Raw genomic sequence first — 23,415 nt, forward strand, 5'->3', positions numbered from 1 at the left:
ACATACAGTGAGATGTGAGAGTTCTGGGATGGACATACGGTGAGATGTGAGGGTTCTAGGATGGACATGCAGTGAGATGTTAGGATTTGCAGTGATTCCTATTTCCATGCCATTTGGGAATATGGAGTTATTAGCTGATGATGAGAGATTGTTCTTTAGCCATGAAATCTTGTGTGGAATTGATTAGTAGAGAAACAGTTGTACTGATTATAACTGTAATGTGCCAGGTCTATTACTCACATTCCATATAGAAAATCTTATGATCTCCTTATAAGAATGTCTACACCCAGTATGGTCCAGATGAACTCCTGGAGATGTATGGACAGACATGGTTCCAATGTTCTCCTGGTAGAGTCCAGAGCTGGTCATAAAACCTAAACATGTAATGGGTTAGGTGATTGTGACGACTATGCGCTATGTTGTGCGCTGCTGACAGACCGGATGGAGTGTTGGGGTGGGATATAGAAGGGATGCTGGGTATAACACTATGGGGTAAATGTAGCATACTGCGGTTTGTACAAGTCGCCGGAAATCGGCGAGTTGACAGCTAAAATTTAAAGCGTTTCCCTTTACAAGGCAGCGCCGCTTTAAATTTAAGCGCTATAGACGCCAAACTCGCGGGAGTTGAAGAAATCGGAGGTTAATACATTTACCCCCATGTGTTGTTTTCTGTAATGACAACTCTAGCAGGTAATGATCAGGAATCTCGAAGTAGGTCTTTAAACACCCAAAGTGAAATGAATTGTGTAAATATAAAAAATACTTGAATTACAGAAGCAAAAAGGAAAAGTTTGTTTTGCATTTTCTGCTCGTACCAAGATTGCGCCCAACTTCTGCCTGTTGTGGGGTTCTCAGTGGGACCATAGATACATGTCAGTCTGACCGAAGTTATAAAGCTACCCCCAGTACCATCTTGTCACTACAGTAGATGCAGAGGAGGAGCCTAAGTAATGGAGAAGGGCTTTTATCTGCAGTAGATGCAGAGGAGGAGCCTAAGTAATGGAGGAGGGCTTATATCTACAGTAGATGCAGAGGAGGGGCCTAAGTAATGGAGGAAGGCTTATATCTGCAGTAGATGCAGAGAAGGAGCCTAAGTAATGGAGGAGGGCTTATATCTACAGTAGATGCAGAGGAGGAGCCTAAGTAATGGAGGAGGGCTTATATCTACAGTAGATGCAGAGGAGGAGCCTAAGTAATGGAGGAAGGCTTATATCTGCAGTACATACAGAGGAGGAGCCTAAGTAATGGAGGAGGGCTTATATCTGCAGTACATACAGAGGAGGAGCCTAAGTAATGGAGGAGGGCTTATATCTACAGTAGATGCAGAGGAGGAGCCTAAGTAATGGAGGAAGGCTTATATCTGCAGTAGATGCAGAGGAGGAGCCTAAGTAATGGAGGAGGGCTTATATCTACAGTAGATGCAGAGGAGGGGCCTGAGGAAAAAGGGAAAGGATAACAAGAGGAGCAGGCTCCTGAGTGATAGGGCAGGAGTTATATGAGAGGAGGAGCCTGAGTGATAAGGGAGGGGTAATGTAACAGAGGAGGATCCGGAGTGAAAGGGGAGGATATATATGTCAGAGGAGGAGCCTGAGGGACATGGTTTTATGACAGAGGAGGAGCCTGAGGGACATGGTTAAATGACAGAGGAGGAGCCTGAGGGACATGGTTATATGACAGAGGAGGAGCCTAAGGGACATGGTTATATGACAGAGGAGGAGCCTAAGGGACATGGTTATATGACAGAGGAGGAGCCTAAGGGACATGGTTATATGACAGAGGAGGAGCCTGAGGGACAGGGGGATATATGTATCTATGTTTCAGGTTTTTATTAAGCAGCTCTGTATCAGTTAATGATTACACAGCTATTTGTCGGCTATTGATTAAAGAGTTCTTTGTCAGGTATTGAATAAGCAGCTCTGTATCGAGTATTGATGAATCAGTTCTGTATCTGGTTTTGGTTAAGCAGCTTTATATCGGGTATTGATGAATCAGCTTTGTATAGGGTAGTGATTAAGCAGCTCTGTAACAAGTATTGATCAAGCATCTCTGTATTGTGTTTTGAGTAAGCAGCTCTGTATCTGGTATTGATTAGGCAGCTCTGTATCGAGTATTGATTAGGCAGCTCTGTATCGAGTATTGATTAGGCAGCTCTGTATTGAGTATTGATTAGGCAGCTCTGTATCAAGTATTGATTAGGCAGCTCTGTATTGAGTATTGATTAGGCAGCTCTGTATTGGGTATTGATTAGGCAGCTCTGTATCGAGTATTGATTAGGCAGCTCTGTATCGAGTATTGATTAGGCAGCTCTGTATCGAGTATTGATTAGGCAGCTCTGAATTGAGTATTGATTAGGCAGCTCTGTATTGAGTATTGATTAGGCAGCTCTGTATTGAGTATTGATTAGGCAGCTCTGTATTGAGTATTGATTAGGCAGCTCTGTATTGGGTATTGATTAGGCAGCTCTGTATCAAGTATTGATTAGGCAGCTCTGTATTGAGTATTGATTAGGCAGCTCTGTATCAAGTATTGATTAGGCAGCTCTGTATCGAGTATTGATTAGGCAGCTCTGTATTGAGTATTGATTAGGCAGCTCTGTATTGAGTATTGATTAGGCAGCTCTGTATCGGGTATTAATTAGGCAGCTCTGTATCAAGTATTGATTAAGCAACTCTGTAATGAGTATTGATTAAGCAACTCTGTAATGAGTATTGATTAGGCAGCTCTGTATTGGGTATTGATTAGGCAGCTCTGTACCGGTGTATCAGTTAAGAGAACAAGTCTTGTGTTATTGTAGGGAGACAGCAGTGCTCAGGGGTCAGGTGTAGAGCAGGGTTGATTGGAAGGAGAGCTGGACATGGACTGGTGCCTCAAGTACTTTCAGCTGTGGTGACCAGTTATCCTCAATAATTACAATTCTATTAGCTTTAATATTATCCCGAATTGTGGACGGTCTCCTGTACTCCCATTCTCCCACATCCTGCCACATGCCTAGTAAAGCGTGTGGACTGGGGGCTTCCCTAAATCATTAGCAGCACCTGCCCCCTTCCCACTCGTACATCACCTCCCCGCTGAGATTATTATTATTATATGATGCTATTATTACTAATAGACTATGACTCCCATCTGTCTGGTCTCCTGTCAGCAGTAAGGGTTAATGATTCCAATTGGGACCCACTTGGAGTAATAGTTCTAGGACAGCCAGACTGTGGAGCTTACAGTCTAATTCCCCCAACACACACAGACACATTGGGAGAAACCCAGCCAAACACAGGCAGACCACACGAATTCACACAGATAAGGGCCTGGTTGGATCGGACCTACGACTCCAGTGCCATTGATTGCACAGAATTTCAGAGTGTTTTGGAGCTTTATATGGGATAATAATAGTAATACTAGCATCAAACATTGTAATAATCATAAAAAATAGTAATAATAATAGTAGTAATATTATTATCATTAATTTAACAAGTGTGCCCTCTCCTAGTCTGCATTATCTTCCACCATCACGGACTTCCTCCTCCTGCTTTCCCTAGTTTTGCAGCTTTGCTTGGGAATATGTTGGTGCTTTATAAATGAATGATTTTATTATAATGAATAACAATAAAAGCCGTGAACCCAGCAGCAATCTTCAGGTATAGAAGTCACGCTCCAGCCCACAGTCCCTTGTATTACACGTTCAGCTCAGAACAGTGACCAGGGAAGAGGCCGGTGACCTGATCCCGGGGAGAATAATAGTGTTGTGTTACATCATCATCACTACTCTTGTGTATGTTATATGCTGGGCTCAGGCTCCCCCTGCTGGACACTATTGTAAGTGTTACTTATGTTATATGCTGGGCTCAGGCTCCCCCTGCTGGTTAGTATTGTAAGTGTTACTTATGTTATATGCTGGGCTCAGGCTCCCCCTGCTGGACACTATTGTAAGTGTTACTTATGTTATATGCTGGGCTCAGGCTCCCCCTGCTGGACACTATTGTAAGTGTTACTTATGTTATATGCTGGGCTCAGGCTCCCCCTGCTGGTTAGTATTGTAAGTGTTACTTATGTTATATGCTGGGCTCAGGCTCCCCCTGCTGGACACTATTGTAAGTGTTACTTATGTTATATGCTGGGCTCAGGCTCCCCCTGCTGGACACTATTGTAAGTGTTACTTATGTTATATGCTGGGCTCAGGCTCCCCCTGCTGGTTAGTATTGTAAGTGTTACTTATGTTATATGCTGGGCTCAGGCTCCCCCTGCTGGACACTATTGTAAGTGTTACTTATGTTATATGCTGGGCTCAGGCTCCCTCTGCTGGACACTATTGTAAGTGTTACTTATGTTATATGCTGGGCTCAGGTTCCTCCTGCTGGACACTATTGTGTTACTTATGTAATATGCTGGGCTCAGAGTCTACTGGCTGGACACTATTGTAAGTGTTACTTATGTTATATGCTGGGCTCAGGTTCCTCCTGCTGGACACTATTGTGTTACTTATGTAATATGCTGGGCTCAGAGTCTACTGGCTGGACACTATTGTAAGTGTTACTTATGTTATATGCTGGGCTCAGGCTCCACCCGCTGGTTACTATTGTAAGTGTTAATTATGTTATATGCTGGGCTCAGGCTCCCCTGCTGGACACTATTGTAAGTGTTACTTATGTTATATGCTGGGTTCAGGTTCCTCCTGCTGGACACTATTGTGTTACTTATGTTATATGCTGGGCTCAGATTCCTCCTGCTGGACACTATTGTGTTACTTATGTTATATGCTGGGCTCAGGCTCCCCTGTTGGACACTATTGTAAGTGTTAAGATAAATAAAACTCCAGGTACAAATGTCATACATCCAAAGGATCTTATGGAGCTAAACTCGGAAATAGCTAGACCGCTATTCTTAATTTTCATAGATTAAATCTTTTCAGGCTCAGTACCAAGGGATTGGCGATTAGCAGATGTGGTGCTGTTGTTTAAAACGGGGAAGAGATCACAACCAGTGAATTATAGACCTGTAAGCCTGACATCAATAATGGGGGAACTACTGGAAGGTATATTAAGGGATAGTATTCAGAATTACTTGGTGCGCATAAGATTATTAGTGGGAATCTTCATGGATTTGTGAGGGATAGGTCATGTCAAACTATTCTAATTAATTTCTACGAAGAGGTTAGTGGGAACTTAGACCAGGGCAGCACAGTAGATGTGGTCTACATACATTTTGCAAAGGCGTTTGATACAGTGCCACACAAGAGGTTGGTTTACAAAATAAGGGAACTGGGTCTAGGAAACATTTATACTTGGGTCGAAAACTGGTTAGAGAATAGGGAACAGAGAGTTGTGATAAATGGAACATTTTCTAACTGGTCAAAAGTTTTAAGTGGAGAACCTCAAGGTTCCGTGCTGGGGCCACTCCTTTTTAATATATTCATTAATGACCTTGGTGATGGTTTAGAGCAGGGTTTCCCAAACCCACTCCTCAGGGCTCCCTAACAGTGCAGGTTTTCCATATCTCCTTGCTGGAGCACAGGTGTATTCATTACTGACTGACACATTGTAACAGATCCACAGGTGGTCCTAATTATGTCACATGTGATCCAGAAAACCTGCACTGTTAGGGAGCCCTGAGGACTGGGTTTGGGAAACCCTGGTTTAGAGTAAAGTTTCCATTGTTGCAGATGACACTAAAATCTGTAAGGTAATAAAATCAGAGCAAGATGTAGCTTCTCTACAGAAGGACTTGAGCAAACTGGAGGATTGGGCAGCCAAATGGAATATGAGGTTTAACACAGATAAATGTAAGGTTATGCATTTAGGGATCAAAAACAAGAACGCAATCTATAAATTAAATGGGATTAATTTAGGAGAATCTATAATGGAAAAGGATTTGGGAGTGCTCGTAGACAGTAGACTTAGCAATAGTGCTCAATGTCAAGCAGCAGCTGCAAGGGCAAACAAAGTATTGGCATGCATAAAAAGGGGCATAGATGCAAGGGAAGAAGGTGTAATTTTGTAAATCATTGGTAAGACCTCATCTTGAGTACGGAGTACAGTTCTGGGCACCACTCTATAAAAAACGTATTTTTGAAGTAGAAAGGGTTCAGAGAAGGGCAACAAAATTGATAAAGGGTATGGAGTCATTAGGTTATGAGGAAAGGTTAGCCAGTTTAGGCATGTTTACTTTATATAAGGGGAGATATGATTACTATGTACAAATACATTAGGGGTCAATACAGAGAGCTTTCATGGGAACTTTTTACCCCAAGGACTATACACAGGACACGCGGCCACCCCCTAAGGTTAGAGGAGAGGAAGTTTCACAACCAGCAAAGGAAGGGGTTCTTTACAGTAAGGGCAGTCAAGATATGGAATTCCCTGCCAGGGAAGGTTGTGATGGCAGATTCAATAGATATGTTTAAGAAAGGGTTAGACAAATTTTTAGCGGAAAAGTGTATCCAAGGATACGACTGTTAATTAAAATGAAGGATAGTAGTGGATATAGGGCAAAAATAGGACTGCAATATTGTGTCTGGGGGGATTTTTCCCCGATTGAAACAGATTGGCGGTTGCTTAATCTGGATCAACTTCAAATATACGTGAGGGATTGCAGGAGATCCAAAATAGGTTGAACTTGATGGACTGGGCAGCACAGTGGGCTAGTGGTTAGCACTTCTGCCGCACAGCACTGGGGTCATGAGTTCAATTCCTGACCTGGCCTTATCTGTGTGGAGTTTGTATGTTCTCCCTGTGTTTGCGTGGATTTCCTCCGGGTGCTCCGGTTTCCTCCCACACTCCAAAAACATACTGCTAGGTTAATTGGCTGCTATCAAAATTGACCCTAGTCTCTCTTTCTCTGTCTGTCTGTGTGTATGGTAAGGAATTTAGATTGTAAGCTCCAATGGGGCAGGGACTGATGTGAATGGGTTCTCTGTGCAGCGCTGCGGAATCAGTGGCGCTATATAAATAAATGGTGATGATGATGACTGGTTTTTTTTTCAACCTCATCAATAATATTACTATGTAAGTGTTACTTATGTTACATGCTGGGTTCAGGCTTCCCCTACTGGACACTATTGTAATACACCAGGAGGGAAGGTGGCCTGTAGATAGAGGAATCTAATAAGGAGGCAAAGACGAGATATGGGGGAGTTGTTTTCTAATTAAAGCACTTTTCGATTTATTGTGTGTGTTTGTACAATTGGTTACTGTTGTGGAACTACGTGTCTTAGAAATTGTGCGACTAAAATTGCAGACGTAAGGACACAAGATGTGGATATAGGTTTCCATCTAGGCTGCCTAGTGGATGTGAGACCGTAACGGGCAATATGTGTTTCCTGATGGTGACTAGTGATGTTCTTCTACGTAGTACTCACTATTAATAAGAGTGGACTGTTGAGTGAGTTATTTATCATAACAAACAGTAATCAGTTACTGAGTGATCAGTAATGTTGGTCTGTAATTACAGAAATACCGGTACCAGGATGACGACTCTCCTCCTCTGGAACACAGCCCAGCCCACTTGGCCAACCCCATGAAGGCCCCGGAGCTTGTCCATGTGTCAGAGAAGAATCTGTCACAAATAGAGAATGTTCATGGTTATGTCTCACACTCACATATCTCCCCTATGAAGGTAAGTGGCCATATCAATACAATAACCTCTAAGACTTGTAATAAGTGTACCTACCTCCTGAAATCTTGCATTATCAGTGTACCTATCTCCAGAAGTTCCTTGTTGTCAGTGTACCTACCTCTATAACTCATCAGTGAACCTGTCTCTAGCACTTATTATCAGTGTACCTACCTCCAGAAGTTACTTGTTGTCAGTGTACGTATCTTCAGAAGTCCTGTGTTATCAGTGTACCTACCTCCAGAAATGTCTTGTTATCGGTGTACTTACCTCCAGAAATCCTGAGTTATCAGTGTACCTATTTCCAGAAGTCCCATGTTATCAGTGTACCTACCTCTAAAATTCATCAATGAACCTGTCTAGCACTTATTATCAGTGTACCTACCTCCAGAAGTTCCTTGTTGTCAGTGTACCTACCTCTAGAACTCATCAGTGAACCTGTCTCTAGCACTTATTATTAGTGTACCTACCTCCAGAAGTTCCTTGTTGTCAGTGTACCTACCTCTAGAACTCATCAGTGAACCTGTCTCTAGCACTTATTATCAGTGTACCTACTTCCAGAAGTTCCTTGTTATCAGTGTACGTACCTCCAGAAGTCCTGTGTTATCAGTGTACCTACCTCCAGAAATTTCTTGTTATCGGTGTACTTACCTCCAGAAATCCTGAGTTATCAGTGTACCTATTTCCAGAAGTCCCATGTTATCAGTGTACCTACCTCTAAAATTCATCAGTGAACCTGTCTCTAGCAGTTATTATCAGTGTACCTACCTCCAGAAGTCCTGTTATCAGAGTATTTACTTCCAAATGCCCAGTGTTATCAGTGTACCTACTTCCAGAAATCCTGTGTTATCAGTGTACGTACCTCTAGAAGACCAGTGTTATCAGTGTTCTTACCTGTTGGACTCATTATCAGTCTACCTACCTACAGAAGTTCCATGTTATCAGTAAGATGAGCGGGCTCGGATTCCGCTAATCCGAGCCCACCCGAACAGTGCGGCTCCGAACGGGATCCGAGCACTGTTCGGATATTTCCGGCTGGCAAAAAAATGAAAACGAGGCTCGTCCAAGTCTCGCGTCGAATCTCGCGAGGGGTGGGAGGGAGGGCCCAGAACAATTCCATCTTGTACCTCTTTTTTTGGCATTATGTGCTCAAGCTACCTCGGTGCAACCTTTTGGCCTAAAAACAATATTGTGAGGTGTTCAGAATAGACTGGAAATTAGTGGAAATGATTGTTATTGAATGTTATTGAGGTTAATAATAGCGTAGGAGTGAAAAAAAACAACACAAAACTGGTTTTTAGCACTTTTTATGTTTTTTTTCAAAATAAATCCGAATCCAAAACCTTTAATCCGAACCAAAACCTTTCGTCAGGTGTTTTGCGAAACAAATCCGAATCCAAAACACAAAACACAAGACACCAAAAGTGGCCGGTGCACATCCCTAGTTATCAGTGTAAATAACTCCAAATGTCCATGTTAACAGTGTACCTACCTCTAGGCCTCATTATCAGTCTAGCCTACTGGTCTCTGTTAATTTAGCATTAGAGTGACAAGAAAGTAACTTTATGTTATGAGTTACTTTGCCACTCTGACAAATAAAGCAAAGTAAAAAGCAAGAAGTTGTTCATGTGTGCATCATCAGAAGGATGCTGTGTCACAAGTGGTGTGAGAAGTGGGATACTTAGGCAAGTTTCTACTTCCCAACCCGTGTAGACATTAACATGGAGGAAGTTTTTGAGAACCCTTGTGAATTTGGCTTCTGCACAACAAGAGGAGCAAGCTCAGGTGCTACGAGTTGCAGAGGCACAGGTGGAAAACACCAGGCTTTTAATAGAAGAATTAGCCCAGGTGAGGTGTGACAGAAATGAACCACCTGCTCCGGCTCTGCAGAAAATTTCACCAGCTGATGAAATAGAAGTGTATCAAGTGACCTTTGAGAGAGCTACAAAAAGGCCAAAATGACCTCCTGAAGTTTGGGCTGATAAGCTGGCTTCATATCTGAATGGCGAAGCTCAGTGAGCTTAAATGGATCTGGATGAGGACCGGGCCTCTGATTACCTGTACTTAAAGATATTGGCTCGGATTGGGGTTCCAGGGCCAGACTGAGCCCAGCGCTATCACGAGTGGCACTAGTCTGAGCACAATTGTCAGAGCTTTCCAAAATTAAAAAAAAAATGGCAGATTGGAATTGGCCTGTTCAGATTATTGAAGTTTTGGCGATAAATCATTGCATCCGGGGGCTGGACAGTGGTCTGCAAAGGTGGGTGCTGCAATCAGACCCACAAACTTTTGAAGATTTGGCCACAGTGGTAGAGAGGTTTGGTGCTTTTCAACAATTGACCAAAGCACCTGCATTCCTGCCAAAGCCAATGCCACTTCAAAAGTCAGGTTTGACAATCCTTGCCACAGGATCCAATGGTAAAAATGCTTTTGATAAAGTGCCGGTTACAAAGGTGTCTAATCTGAATGTGAAGGGCCAGGCCACTTTTGGGTCCAGTGTCCTAAACTACAGGACCCCTTGGACTGTTCTGTCACACATGTTGGGCCTAGTTATCCAAGCTGTTGTACTATGAGTCCCACATCAGGAAGTTTTTGTTAGTCCAGGTGACTGTGCTTATTGACCAATAGCTTGTCCTAGCTTTGGTTGACTATGGGCATGAGCTTATGTTGGTGTCCAGCTCTGCACTGCCCAAAATCATAACTACTCGTTTGCCCAGGGTAAAGGTCCTGTGCATACATGGAACGACTGAGGAATATGAGAGAACTCTGCTGCCAGTCACACTTAAAAGCCAAACCGTTATGGTGGTGGCAGCCATAGCACCTAAGCTGCCGTATCCACTTGTTCGGGGGCCTTACTTCCCACTGTTTAAAGAGGTCCTTTGTGAGCAAGTTCGGCTGGACATGTCGGCAACTGATTGAATGGTCGGTAGCCCGGTCTTAAAAGATCTTCCCAAGATTTCACAGTGTCAAGACATTGATCTTTAGGAACTGTCTACCTGGAATGCTATGCTGGGGGTCAAGGCAGGAATTCCATGAAAGTGCCACCGTTTGGGGAAGCCTGGCCGAAAGCAGCATTGGTTGGTGAACTTGCGGATGAGCACTCCCCACCTGTTGGTGAGGATACAGCCTAATCTGCAATATCAACGTTGTTTCCTTGCAGGACTACCAGCTTAATGATGCTTGGAACATACATTTAAAAATGTTACTGAGACGAATAGTGTACCAAAAGCCTCCCAGCCTGCAGAAGGTATACCGTATTTTGTTATTAAAAATTTTTTTCTGTATAGACTTGGTATTGTACAATAAGAAATGGTAGAGCAGTTAATGGTTCCTCAGGTTTATGTACCTCTAGTGTTAAAAACTGCACATACACATGTCTGTGGGGGACACCTAGGGGAGGATAAAACACAGGATCGAGTTCTGTGCGGGTTTTACTGGCCCGGTGTACATCATCTTCATTTATTTAAATAGCGCCACTAATTCCGCAGCGCTGTACAGAGAACTCACTCACACCAGTCGCTGCCCCATTGGAGCTTACAGTCTAAATTCCCCAACATACATACACACATACACACACACACACACACACAGACAGAAAGACACAGACTAGGGTCAATTTGTTAGTAGCCAATTAACCTACCAGTATGTTTTTGGAGTGTGGGAGGAAACCAGAGTACCTGGAGGAAACCCACGCAAACACGGGGAGAACATCCTGCGGAATATAAAGTTCAGCATCATAGCTCATATTGATTTTTACATGTCTGGGAATTCCCAAGAAAATTCTCACTGACCAGGGCGCCCCGTTCATGTCCAAATTGATGAAGGGCATGTGTCAACTATTAAGGGTGACAGCTCTTCACACCTCTGTGCACCATCCACAAACGGACAGCTTGGGGGAGCACTTTGACCGCACTTTAAAACTGAGGAAAGCTGCGGCGCATTAGAAAAAAGATTGGGACACTCTTATCCCATATTTGATGCTTTCCGTCCATGAGGTACCACAGGCCTCAACAGGGTTTAAATATTTTGTGTAATTGTTTGGGACACAGCCCAGAGTTATCTTGGATATCTTGAAAGAAGGGTGGGAGCAGCAAGTCCCCAGAGAGACCAATCTGGTACAATATGTGACCCAAGTGTATGAGAGGTTAGGAGAGAAGGACCCATTGTACATCAACATGTAAAAGAGGCTCGGGAATGGCAAAAGAGGAATTATGATAAAACTTATGTACTTCAATATTTCACCCCTGGGGACAAGGTCCTAGTCCTGGTCCCAACCCAGGAAAACAAACTTTTCGCCAACTGACAAGGTCCGTTTGAAGTCCTAAAGACTGTCGCCTCTGTCAATTACAGGGTCTGTCAATTGGGGAGCAGTAGGGAGAAACAAATATACCACGTCAATCACCTTAAACCTTGGTATGATGAGAACCCCTCTCCTCAATTAGTGGGTAAAGTCATTCAAATATCTGTAGTTCCAATAGAGCCAGCTTTATCTGTTAGGCAAAAACGCAGACTGAGGAAATGGTATCCCGGAAGAGTGATATTGTCTTTCCAATTCCTGCGCGCAGTACTTTAATTGAACATGACATTGTCACTACGCCCGGGAGTTGTCGTGAAGCAGGTGCCATATAGCATTCCTAAAGTCAGCTGTGGTTTGGTGAGAATGGAAATTGAGAAGATGGTCCAGTTGGATATGATTGATGAATCCACCAGTGAGTGGAATATTCCTATTTTGTGTGTCCCAAAGCCCACTGGGTGTATTTGATTCTGAAATTACTTTAGACCGTTAAACAGCGAGTCCCAGTTCGATACCTACCCTGTGCCACGGGTGGACGAACTGATAGGAAATCTATCTGGTAGTTACTACCTGGCTACTCTTGACTTAACAAAGGGTTATTGGCAAGTTCCCCTTACTTCCTCAGCCAAGCAAAAGACCGCATTCACCACCCCTGATGGTCTCTTCCAGTGTAAGGTTCTATCCTTTGGGTTGCATGGGGCATCTGCCATCTTCCACAGGGCCATGGATAAATTGCTAAGAGTTCATACAGCCTATGCAGCCGCTTGCTTACATGACATAATGATTTATACCCCAGACTGAAAGTCACATTTGCCCAAAGTTGAAGCGGTCTTGGCTTCATTGAGGGCCGCAGGCTTGACGCCTAATCCAAAAAAGTGTGCCATAGCCATGACAGAAGCCAAATATTTGGGGTGCATTGTTGGGCAAGGGTAAGTGAAACCCTACTATACAGGATGGAAGCAGTCAAAAACTGGCCAAGACTGAAAAGAAAATTGCAGTTAAGGACGTTCCTGGGCCTTGTAGGTTACTACAGTCGATTCGTAAGTCACTTCACCACTAGAGTTGCTCCACTTACGGACATGAAACGTTGTCCAGATAGTTTGGCCCGGTCTAATTCTGCAGAGGCTGCTTGTTCAGATCTTCGCTTAGCCCTCTATTCCTCTCCAGTTCTACATGAACGTGACTTTACCCGGAGGTTTGTCCTTCAAACCGATGCTTCCCAGTGACGGCTTAGGTGCAGTCTTATCACAGGAAAAGGAAGGAAAAGAAAATCCTGCACTGTATCTGAATTGGAAGTTACATCCAAGGGAATAAAACAGTGTGCTACCGTAAATGTCTTGCCCTAAAATGAGCCACAGAAGCTCTGCACTATTATCTTTTAGGCAGAGAATTCTCGATAATAACTGGTCATGCACCATTGCGGCGGATACAAAACAACCGGGAGGTAAGTGCCAAAGTTCTGGTCACTGCAAACTTTCAGATTTACAGTACAACACAGACCATGGATTTTGCACAAAAATGGTGCATGAAAATGTGCGCTCCTCGCGAAGTCTGCACCACCCTGCTTGATGATGCTAGGGGGAGGGATATGTAACTAAAGGAGTGATATTCAGCTGACATTACACACCTATACAGATGTGCACCTAGTTCAAAGATACACAGGTCGAGGACATATGTGTGACAATATAATAGTATAGAGTGTGATTTAACTTACATATTATGAAGTGCTTTAGAAGTTTATTTTTCCACAGCTGACAGGGTGTGTCTGCAGTCAGAGTAATCAAGCAGAACACCTGCAGAGAACTGCTTTTGAAAGGCAAGGTGGGAGTGTCACAAGTCCATCAATTTATGGCTGTAGGAAGAGTTCAAAGTATTTAAACCTTCCTTTTATCATTGTTCAATGTGACCAGTGCCAAATAAGTTGGCTGGAGTCTAGAGAGCTGATCTCTGTTAGTTTAGCATTAGGGTCACAAAAAAAGTGTTTGGAACTTTATATTATGAGTTACTTTACATCCTGACAAATAAAGCAAAGTACAAAGCAAGAAGTTGTTCATGTGTAAATCAACCAAAGGGTGCCTGTGCCACACCACCTACAGAAGCCCCATGTTATCAGTGTACCTACCTCCAAATATCCAGTGTTATCAGTGTACCTACCTCCAAATATCCAGTGTTGTCAGTGTACCTACCTCCAAATATCCAGTGTTATCAGTGTACCTACCTCCAAATATCCAGTGTTATCAGTGTACCTACCTTCAAGTATAGAATGTTATCAGTGTCCCCACTTACAGAAGCCCCATGTTATCAGTGTACCTACCTCCAAATATCCAGTGTTATCAGTGTACCTACCTCCAAATATCCAGTGTTGTCAGTGTACCTACCTCCAAATATCCAGTGTTATCAGTGTACCTACCTTCAAGTATAGAATGTTATCAGTGTCCCCACTTACAGAAGCCCCATGTTATCAGTGTACCTACCTCCAAATATCCAGTGTTATCAGTGTACCTACCTCCAAATATCCAGTGTTATCAGTGTCCCCACCTACAGAAGCCCTATATTATCAGTGTACCTACCTCCAAATATCCAGTATTATCAGTGTACCCACCTCCAGAAGTTCTGTGCTAGCAGTGTACCTACCTCTAGGCCTCATTATCAGTCTACATGCCTACAGAAGCCCCATGGTATCAGTGTACCTACCTCCAAATATCCAGTGTTGTCAGTGTACCCACCTCCAGAAGTTCTGTGGTATCAGTGTACCTACCTCTAGGCCTCATTATCAGTCTACATGCCTACAGAAGCCCTATATTATCAGTGTATCTACCTCCAAATATTCAGTATTATCAGTGTACCCACCTCCAGAAGTTCTGTGCTAGCAGTGTACCTACCTTCAAGTATCCAATGTTATCAGTGTCCCTACCTACAGAAGCCCCATGGTATCAGTGTAACTAGTTGAAGGACACATTATCAGTGTAACCACCTTTAGTCTACCTGCCTACCTACAGATGTCCCGTGTTATCAGTGTAGATACACTTAGATAAAAACACAGTACGTGGACAATGATACCTATATCAGGAACGATTACACGCAGATGGGGAGATTCATTTAAATTGTCACATTTTCAATAACAATCTTACATACAGTATATACTTTATGATCTAAAACAGTTTTAACATAGATGAAACAGTACATTCTTTAGTTTCCATTACTCTGAGTCTGTTGCCTGTTTCATGAGTTTCCTCATGTATATGTGTATCCCAGGGACCTATACAAGTGGATCAAAAACTTTCTCAGTTCGAGGAACCCTTAGGGTCTCCATAATTGTTTCAAGGCAACCCTAAGCCAAAATAAATACCAAGTAGTCCCATGCCTTGCTTATCACCGTCCCTGGCCACAGCACACATGGCTCCCTGGGGTATACAGTTTGGGAACCACTGAACTATACAATTCCGGTGTGAGGAAGGTGATGGAGACAGCTGAAAGCCACAGACTTGGGTAGTATAAGGAGCAGGGACCAGGAGTAGCACAGAGTATTTCAGGAGATGCGGAGACCACTTGTGTGATATTGAGGACAGGGACAATGTGAGGTGGGATGGATAGACCAGGAAGTCACAGAGAATATAAGGAGCAGGGACCAGGAGTAGCACAGATTATTTCAGGAGATGCAGAAATCACTTGTGTGATATTGAGGACAGGGACAATGTTAGGGGGGATGGATAGACCAGGAAGTCACAGAGAGTATAAGGAGCAGGGACCAGGAATAGCAAAGAGTATATCAGGAGATGAGGAGATCACTTGTGTGATACTGAGGACAGGGACAATGTGAGGGGGGATGGATAGACCAGGAAGCCACAGAGAGTATAAGGAGCAGGGACCAGGAGTAGCACAGAGTATTTCAGGAGATGAGGAGATCACTTGTGTGATATTGAGGACAGGGACAATGTGAGGGGGGATGGATAGACCAGGAAGTCACAGAGAGTATAAGGAGCAGGGACCAGGAGTAGCACAGAGTATTTCAGGAGATGCGGAGATCACTTGTGTGATACTGAGGACAGGGACAATGTGAGGGGGGATGGATAGACCAGGAAGCCACAGAGAGTATAAGGAGCAGGGACCAGGAGTAGCACAGAGTATTTCAGGAGATGCGGAGATCACTTGTGTGATAATGAGGACAGGGACAATGTGAGGGGGGATGGATAGACTAGGAAGCCACAGACTTGGGTAGTATAAGGAGCAGGGACCAGGAGTAGCACAGAGTATTTCAGGAGATGAGGAGATCACTTGTGTGATAATGAGGACAGGGACAATGTGAGGGTTGATGGATAGACCAGGAAGTCACAGAGAGTATAAGGAGCAGGGACCAGGAGTAGCACAGAGTATTTCAGGAGATGCGGAGATCACTTGTGTGATAATGAGGACAGGGACAATGTGAGGGGGGATGGATAGACTAGGAAGCCACAGACTTGGGTAGTATAAGGAGCAGGGACCAGGAGTAGCACAGAGTATTTCAGGAGATGAGGAGATCACTTGTGTGATAATGAGGACAGGGACAATGTGAGGGGGGATGGATAGGCCAGGAAGTCACAGAGAGTATAAGGAGCAGGGACCAGAAGTAGCACAGAGTATTTCAGGAGATGCGGAGATCACTTGTGTGATAATGAGGACAGGGACAATGTGAGGGTTGATGGATAGACCAGGAAGTCACAGAGAGTATAAGGAGCAGGGACCAGGAGTAGCACAGAGTATTTCAGGAGATGCGGAGATCACTTGTGTGATAATGAGGACAGGGACAATGTGAGGGGGGATGGATAGACTAGGAAGCCACAGACTTGGGTAGTATAAGGAGCAGGGACCAGGAGTAGCACAGAGTATTTCAGGAGATGAAGAGATCACTTGTGTGATAATGAGGACAGGGACAATGTGAGGGGGGATGGATAGGCCAGGAAGTCACAGAGAGTATAAGGAGCAGGGACCAGGAGTAGCACAGAGTATTTCAGGAGATGCGGAGATCACTTGTGTGATAATGAGGACAGGGACAATGTGAGGGGGGATGGATAGACTAGGAAGCCATAGACTTGGGTAGTATAAGGAGCAGGGACCAGGAGTAGCACAGAGTATTTCAGGAGATGAGGAGATCACTTGTGTGATAATGAGGACAGGGACAATGTGAGGGTTGATGGATAGACCAGGAAGTCACAGAGAGTATAAGGAGCAGGGACCAGGAGTAGCACAGAGTATTTCAGGAGATGCGGAGATCACTTGTGTGATAATGAGGACAGGGACAATGTGAGGGGGGATGGATAGACTAGGAAGCCATAGACTTGGGTAGTATAAGGAGCAGGGACCAGGAGTAGCACAGAGTATTTCAGGAGATGAGGAGATCACTTGTGTGATAATGAGGACAGGGATAGTGTGAGGGGGGATGGATAGACCAGGAAGTCACAGAGAGTATAAGGAGCAGGGACCAGAAGTGGCACAGAGTATTTCAGGAGATGCGGAGATCACTTGTGTGATAATGAGGACAGGGACAATGTGAGGGTTGATGGATAGACCAGGAAGTCACAGAGAGTATAAGGAGCAGGGACCAGGAGTAGCACAGAGTATTTAAGGAGATGCGGAGATCACTTGTGTGATAATGAGGACAGGGACAATGTGAGGGGGGATGGATAGACTAGGAAGCCACAGACTTGGGTAGTATAAGGAGCAGGGACCAGGAGTAGCACAGAGTATTTCAGGAGATGAAGAGATCACTTGTGTGATAATGAGGACAGGGACAATGTGAGGGGGGATGGATAGGCCAGGAAGTCACAGAGAGTATAAGGAGCAGGGACCAGAAGTAGCACAGAGTATTTCAGGAGATGCGGAGATCACTTGTGTGATAATGAGGACAGGGACAATGTGAGGGTTGATGGATAGACCAGGAAGTCACAGAGAGTATAAGGAGCAGGGACCAGGAGTAGCACAGAGTATTTCAGGAGATGCGGAGATCACTTGTGTGATAATGAGGACAGGGACAATGTGAGGGGGGATGGATAGACTAGGAAGCCATAGACTTGGGTAGTATAAGGAGCAGGGACCAGGAGTAGCACAGAGTATTTCAGGAGATGAGGAGATCACTTGTGTGATAATGAGGACAGGGACAATGTGAGGGGGGATGGATAGGCCAGGAAGTCACAGAGAGTATAAGGAGCAGGGACCAGAAGTAGCACAGAGTATTTCAGGAGATGCGGAGATCACTTGTGTGATAATGAGGACAGGGACAATGTGAGGGTTGATGGATAGACCAGGAAGTCACAGAGAGTATAAGGAGCAGGGACCAGGAGTAGCACAGAGTATTTCAGGAGATGCGGAGATCACTTGTGTGATAATGAGGACAGGGACAATGTGAGGGGGGATGGATAGACTAGGAAGCCACAGACTTGGGTAGTATAAGGAGCAGGGACCAGGAGTAGCACAGAGTATTTCAGGAGATGAAGAGATCACTTGTGTGATAATGAGGACAGGGACAATGTGAGGGGGGATGGATAGGCCAGGAAGTCACAGAGAGTATAAGGAGCAGGGACCAGAAGTAGCACAGAGTATTTCAGGAGATGCGGAGATCACTTGTGTGATAATGAGGACAGGGACAATGTGAGGGTTGATGGATAGACCAGGAAGTCACAGAGAGTATAAGGAGCAGGGACCAGGAGTAGCACAGAGTATTTCAGGAGATGCGGAGATCACTTGTGTGATAATGAGGACAGGGACAATGTGAGGGGGGATGGATAGACTAGGAAGCCATAGACTTGGGTAGTATAAGGAGCAGGGACCAGGAGTAGCACAGAGTATTTCAGGAGATGAGGAGATCACTTGTGTGATAATGAGGACAGGGACAATGTGAGGGGGGATGGATAGGCCAGGAAGTCACAGAGCGTATAAGGAGCAGGGACCAGAAGTAGCACAGAGTATTTCAGGAGATGCGGAGATCACTTGTGTGATAATGAGGACAGGGACAATGTGAGGGGGGATGGATAGACTAGGAAGCCACAGACTTGGGTAGTATAAGGAGCAGGGACCAGGAGTAGCACAGAGTATTTCAGGAGATGAGGAGATCACTTGTGTGATAATGAGGACAGGGACAATGTGAGGGGGGATGGATAGGCCAGGAAGTCACAGAGAGTATAAGGAGCAGGGACCAGAAGTAGCACAGAGTATTTCAGGAGATGCGGAGATCACTTGTGTGATAATGAGGACAGGGACAATGTGAGGGTTGATGGATAGACCAGGAAGTCACAGAGAGTATAAGGAGCAGGGACCAGGAGTAGCACAGAGTATTTCAGGAGATGCGGAGATCACTTGTGTGATAATGAGGACAGTGACAATGTGAGGGGGGATGGGTAGACCAGGAAGCCACAGAGAGTATAAGGAGCAGGGACCAGGAGTAGCACAGAGTATTTCAGGATATGAGGAGATCACTTGTGTGATAATGAGGACAGGGACAATGTGAGGGGGGATGGATAGACCAGGAAGTCACAGAGAGTAAAAGGAGCAGGGACTAGGAGTAGCACAGAGTATTTCAGGAGATGCGGAGATCACTTGTGAGATAATGAGGACAGTGACAATGTGAGGGGGAATGGATAGACCAGGAAGTCACAGAGAGTATAAGGAGCAGGGACCAGGAGTAGCACAGAGTATTTCAGGATATGAGGAGATCACTTGTGTGATAATGAGGACAGGGACAATGTGAGGGGGGATGGATAGACTAGGAAGCCACAGACTTGGGTAGTATAAGGAGCAGGGACCAGGAGTAGCACAGAGTATTTCAGGAGATGCAGAGATCACTTGTGTGATAATGAGGACAGGGACAATGTGAGGGGGGATGGATAGACCTGGAAGTCACAGAGAGTAAAAGGAGCAGGAAACAGGAGTAGCACAGAGTATTTCAGGAGATGCGGAGAGCACTTGTGTGATAATGAGGACAGGGACAATGTGAGGGGGGATGGATAGACCAGGAAGTCACAGAGAGTATAAGCAGAACATAGAAATGATATGAAGCTTTTGTCACACTGATGTGAAAAGATAGCGGCATCCAAAGCACCGAAATACGAAACACTGTTCATGTGTCATATTGTGGCCCCATTGTTAGTATTGTTGCCCCAGAGAGCTGGTGTGATAGGTTTGATTTTGACCAGGGCACTATCTGTGTATTGTTTGTTTGTTCTCACCATATCTGTATGGGTTTCCTCCCACTCTACAAAGACACATGTGTATGTGTGTGCGTGTGGCAGATCATGTAGAGGGTAAACTCTGTTGGGGCAGGAGATGATATGATTAAGTAAATATTTTCTGTAAAGTGCTGGTAAATTAGATGGCTGTATATAAATACACTTTGCTTTATATAACCTAAATATGTTTCTGCTTTGTCTCCTCCTCTAGCAGGGAATCTTAGATTAGACCTCATGTATTATCAGGGTTTAACAGAGATTACTGGTGGTTTTATAAATAAGGTAAATGTGAGAAATGTGGTGCAGTTCCTGTGGTTTTACTATATCCTACAATTTTATAATGTATGGCTGCATGTCTCACTCTCTTCTACAATACCAACTGCAGTCCCTCGTCCTCCTCTCTCGGCACCTCCTCTTCCTCCTCTCTCCTGTATTACTCTCTGCACCTCCTCTTATTCCTGTCTCCTGTATTACTCTCTGCACCTCCTCTTCCTCCTCTCTCCTGTATTACTCTCTGCATCTCCTCTTCCCCCTCTCTCCTGTATTACTTTATGCACCTCCTCTTCTTCCTGTCTCCTGTATTACTCTCTGCACCTCCTCTTCCTCCTCTCTCCTGTATTACTCTCTGCATCTCCTCTTCCTCCTCTCTCCTATATTACTCTCTGCACCTCCTCTTCCTCCTCTCTCCTGTATTACTCTCTGCACCTCCTCTTATTCCTGTCTCCTGTATTACTCTCTGCACCTCCTCTTCCTCCTCTCTCCTGTATCAATCTCTGCATCTCCTCTTCCTCCTCTCTCCTGTACTACTTTATGCATCTCCTCTTCTTCCTGTCTCCTGTATTACTCTCTGCACCTCCTCTTCCTCCTCTTTCCTGTATTACTCTCTGCATCTCCTCTTCCTCCTCTCTCCTGTATTACTCTGGGCCCCTCCTCTCTTCCCTATTACTCTCGGCACCTCCACTTCCTCCTCTCTCCTGTATTACTCTCGGCACCTCCTCTTCTTCCTGTCTCCTGAATTACTCCCTGCACATCTTCTTCCTCCTCCCCGCTCTATTTGTCACGGGCACTAGGAGTCTTGCCCAGGAATTCACCAGATGACTGGGCTTAACAGAGTAGTGAAGTTAACACAACAGTCCTCTGGTAGCAGGGTGACTAGCGGAACATATATTACAGCAGATGGAGAGAGAATGCTAATAAAGAATAGGAAAGTCAGTGAGTTGCAGCAATCTTGGTCAATGAGTCAGCGACTAGCTGATATTGTGGAAAGGCAGATTTGAACACGGAAATCAGGATGGACGTGAGCAGATGCAGGGAGGTAGTAGGGAAGTCAGTGGTCTGCGTACAGCAAGTTGTACCACTGCTATGGTGAGAAGACTTGTCCAGGTGCAGGTAGGTAGCGGGGAAGTCAGTGGTCTGCGTACAGCAAGTTGTACCACTGCTTATGGTGAGAAGACTTGTCCAGGTGCATGTAGGTAGCGGGGGAAGTCAGTGGTCTGCGTACAGCAAGTTGTACCACTGCTTAATAGGTTAGAATGTGTACAGGTGTCGATGAGTGGAAGCATACAAAGGATAATAGGATGCAGACACTGAGAGCACAGAGGAACTTGATCCCAATAGATATGCAGCGTATCCAGCAAAGTCTATAACGGTATGTGTGGAGCTGCTTGGTAGAGACTTGCTCAGCACAGATATGCAGGCCAATAAAGGATAGTCAATCACAATTATGCATATAACGACTGAGTAGTACGGTTAATTCCAAACAGATATGCAGCGTAACAATAACAGTCTATAGCGGGTATGGATACCGCTGCTGAGAGTGGAAACTTGTCCTAGAGGATATGCAGAGTAAACGTAGAAAGTCAATAACAGATAGGCATACCGCTATTCAGTAGAACAGTCTGTCCACAGGGAGATGCAGGAACTGCAGAGACGCTGAACGGCAGAGACGAGTGTAGGAACCACAGGTGAGTAGATCCGGTAATCAGAGTCCAGCTGAGGACACAGGCAGGAAACAGGAGACTGTAGCAGGTATGGAAACCAGCGATGAGTAGAACAGGAATCAGCAGGAAACCGAAGACACTAGTAGAATACAGGAGACACCTTCAGAGACTCACAGGGAATGAGACTCAAGATCAGGCAATGAGGTAATGAGCACAGGTGCCTTAAATAGGGAGAGTTGCCTGATCAACCAATTAGATTAAAAGCAACAGTCACAAGAGTTCTTGGGTGCTGCGAATGCGCAGTCCATCAGGATGGCGGACGGCCGCGGTTCAAGATAGGTGCCGGCAGGAAGGCTAGGGAGCCACGCACCAGCGTAGAGGCACTCACGGTCCGGTGAGGGACAGTATTACTCTCTGCTCCTCCTCTTCTTCCTCTCTCCTGTATTACTCCCTGTACATCTTCTTTCTGTCTCCTGTAATTCTCCCTGCACATCTTCTTACTCCACTCTCCTGTATTACTCTCTGCACCTCCTCTTCTTCCTGTCTCCTGTATTACTCTCTGCACCTCCTCTTCTTCCTGTATCCTGTATTACCCTCTGCACTTCCACTTCCTCCTCTCTCCTGTATTGCTCTTTGCACCTCCTCTTCCTCCTCTCTACTGGATTACTCTCGGCACCTCCTTTTCTTCCTCTCTCCTGTATAACTCCCTGCACATCTTCTTACTACTCTCTCCTGTATTACTCTCTGCACCTCCTCTTCTTCCTGTCTCATGTATTACTCCCTGCACATCTTCTTCCTCCTCTTTCCTGTATTTCTCTCTGCACATATTCTTCCTCCTGTCTCCTGAATTACTCCCTGCACATCTTCTTCCTCCTCCCCCCTCTATTTGTCACAGGCACTAGGAGTCTTGCCCAGGAATTCACCAGATGACTGGGCTTAACAGAGTAGTGAAGTTAACACAACGGTCCTCTGGTAGCGGGGTGACTAGCGGAACATATATTACAGCAGATGGAGAGAGAATGCCAATAAAGAATAGGAAAGTCAGTGAGTTGCAGCAATCTTGGTCAATGAGTCAGCGACTAGCGGATATTGTGGAAAGGCAGATTTGAACACGGAAATCAGGATGGACGTGAGCAGATGCGGGGAAGTAGTAGGGAAGTCAGTGGTCTGCGTACAGCAAGTTGTACCGCTGCTATGGTGAGAAGACTTGTCCAGGTGCAGGTAGGTAGCGGGGAAGTCAGTGGTCTGCGTACAGCAAGTTGTACCACTGCTTATGGTGAGAAGACTTGTCCAGTTGCATGTAGGTAGCGGGGGAAGTCAGTGGTCTGCGTACAGCAAGTTGTACCACTGCTTAATAGGTTAGAATGTGTACAGGTGTCGA

At 44.9% G+C, this 23,415-nt stretch overlaps 1 protein-coding gene across 6 annotated transcripts in view; it reads left to right on the forward strand.

Moving 5' to 3' along the window:
• DLG4 (discs large MAGUK scaffold protein 4) overlaps window positions 1-23,415 on the forward strand; it is a 170,284-nt gene that overhangs the window by 98,815 nt on the left and 48,054 nt on the right. For all 6 annotated transcript variants that reach the window (XM_075206113.1, XM_075206116.1, XM_075206115.1 and 3 more), the window contains one exon: window positions 7,441-7,605. In XM_075206113.1, coding sequence (XP_075062214.1) covers window positions 7,441-7,605 — 165 coding nt within the window. The remainder of the gene's footprint in view (window positions 1-7,440; window positions 7,606-23,415) is intronic.

The sequence above is a fragment of the Mixophyes fleayi genome, chromosome 4 (genome assembly GCF_038048845.1).
Source record: "Mixophyes fleayi isolate aMixFle1 chromosome 4, aMixFle1.hap1, whole genome shotgun sequence".
Taxonomy (NCBI): Eukaryota; Metazoa; Chordata; class Amphibia; order Anura; family Limnodynastidae; genus Mixophyes; species Mixophyes fleayi.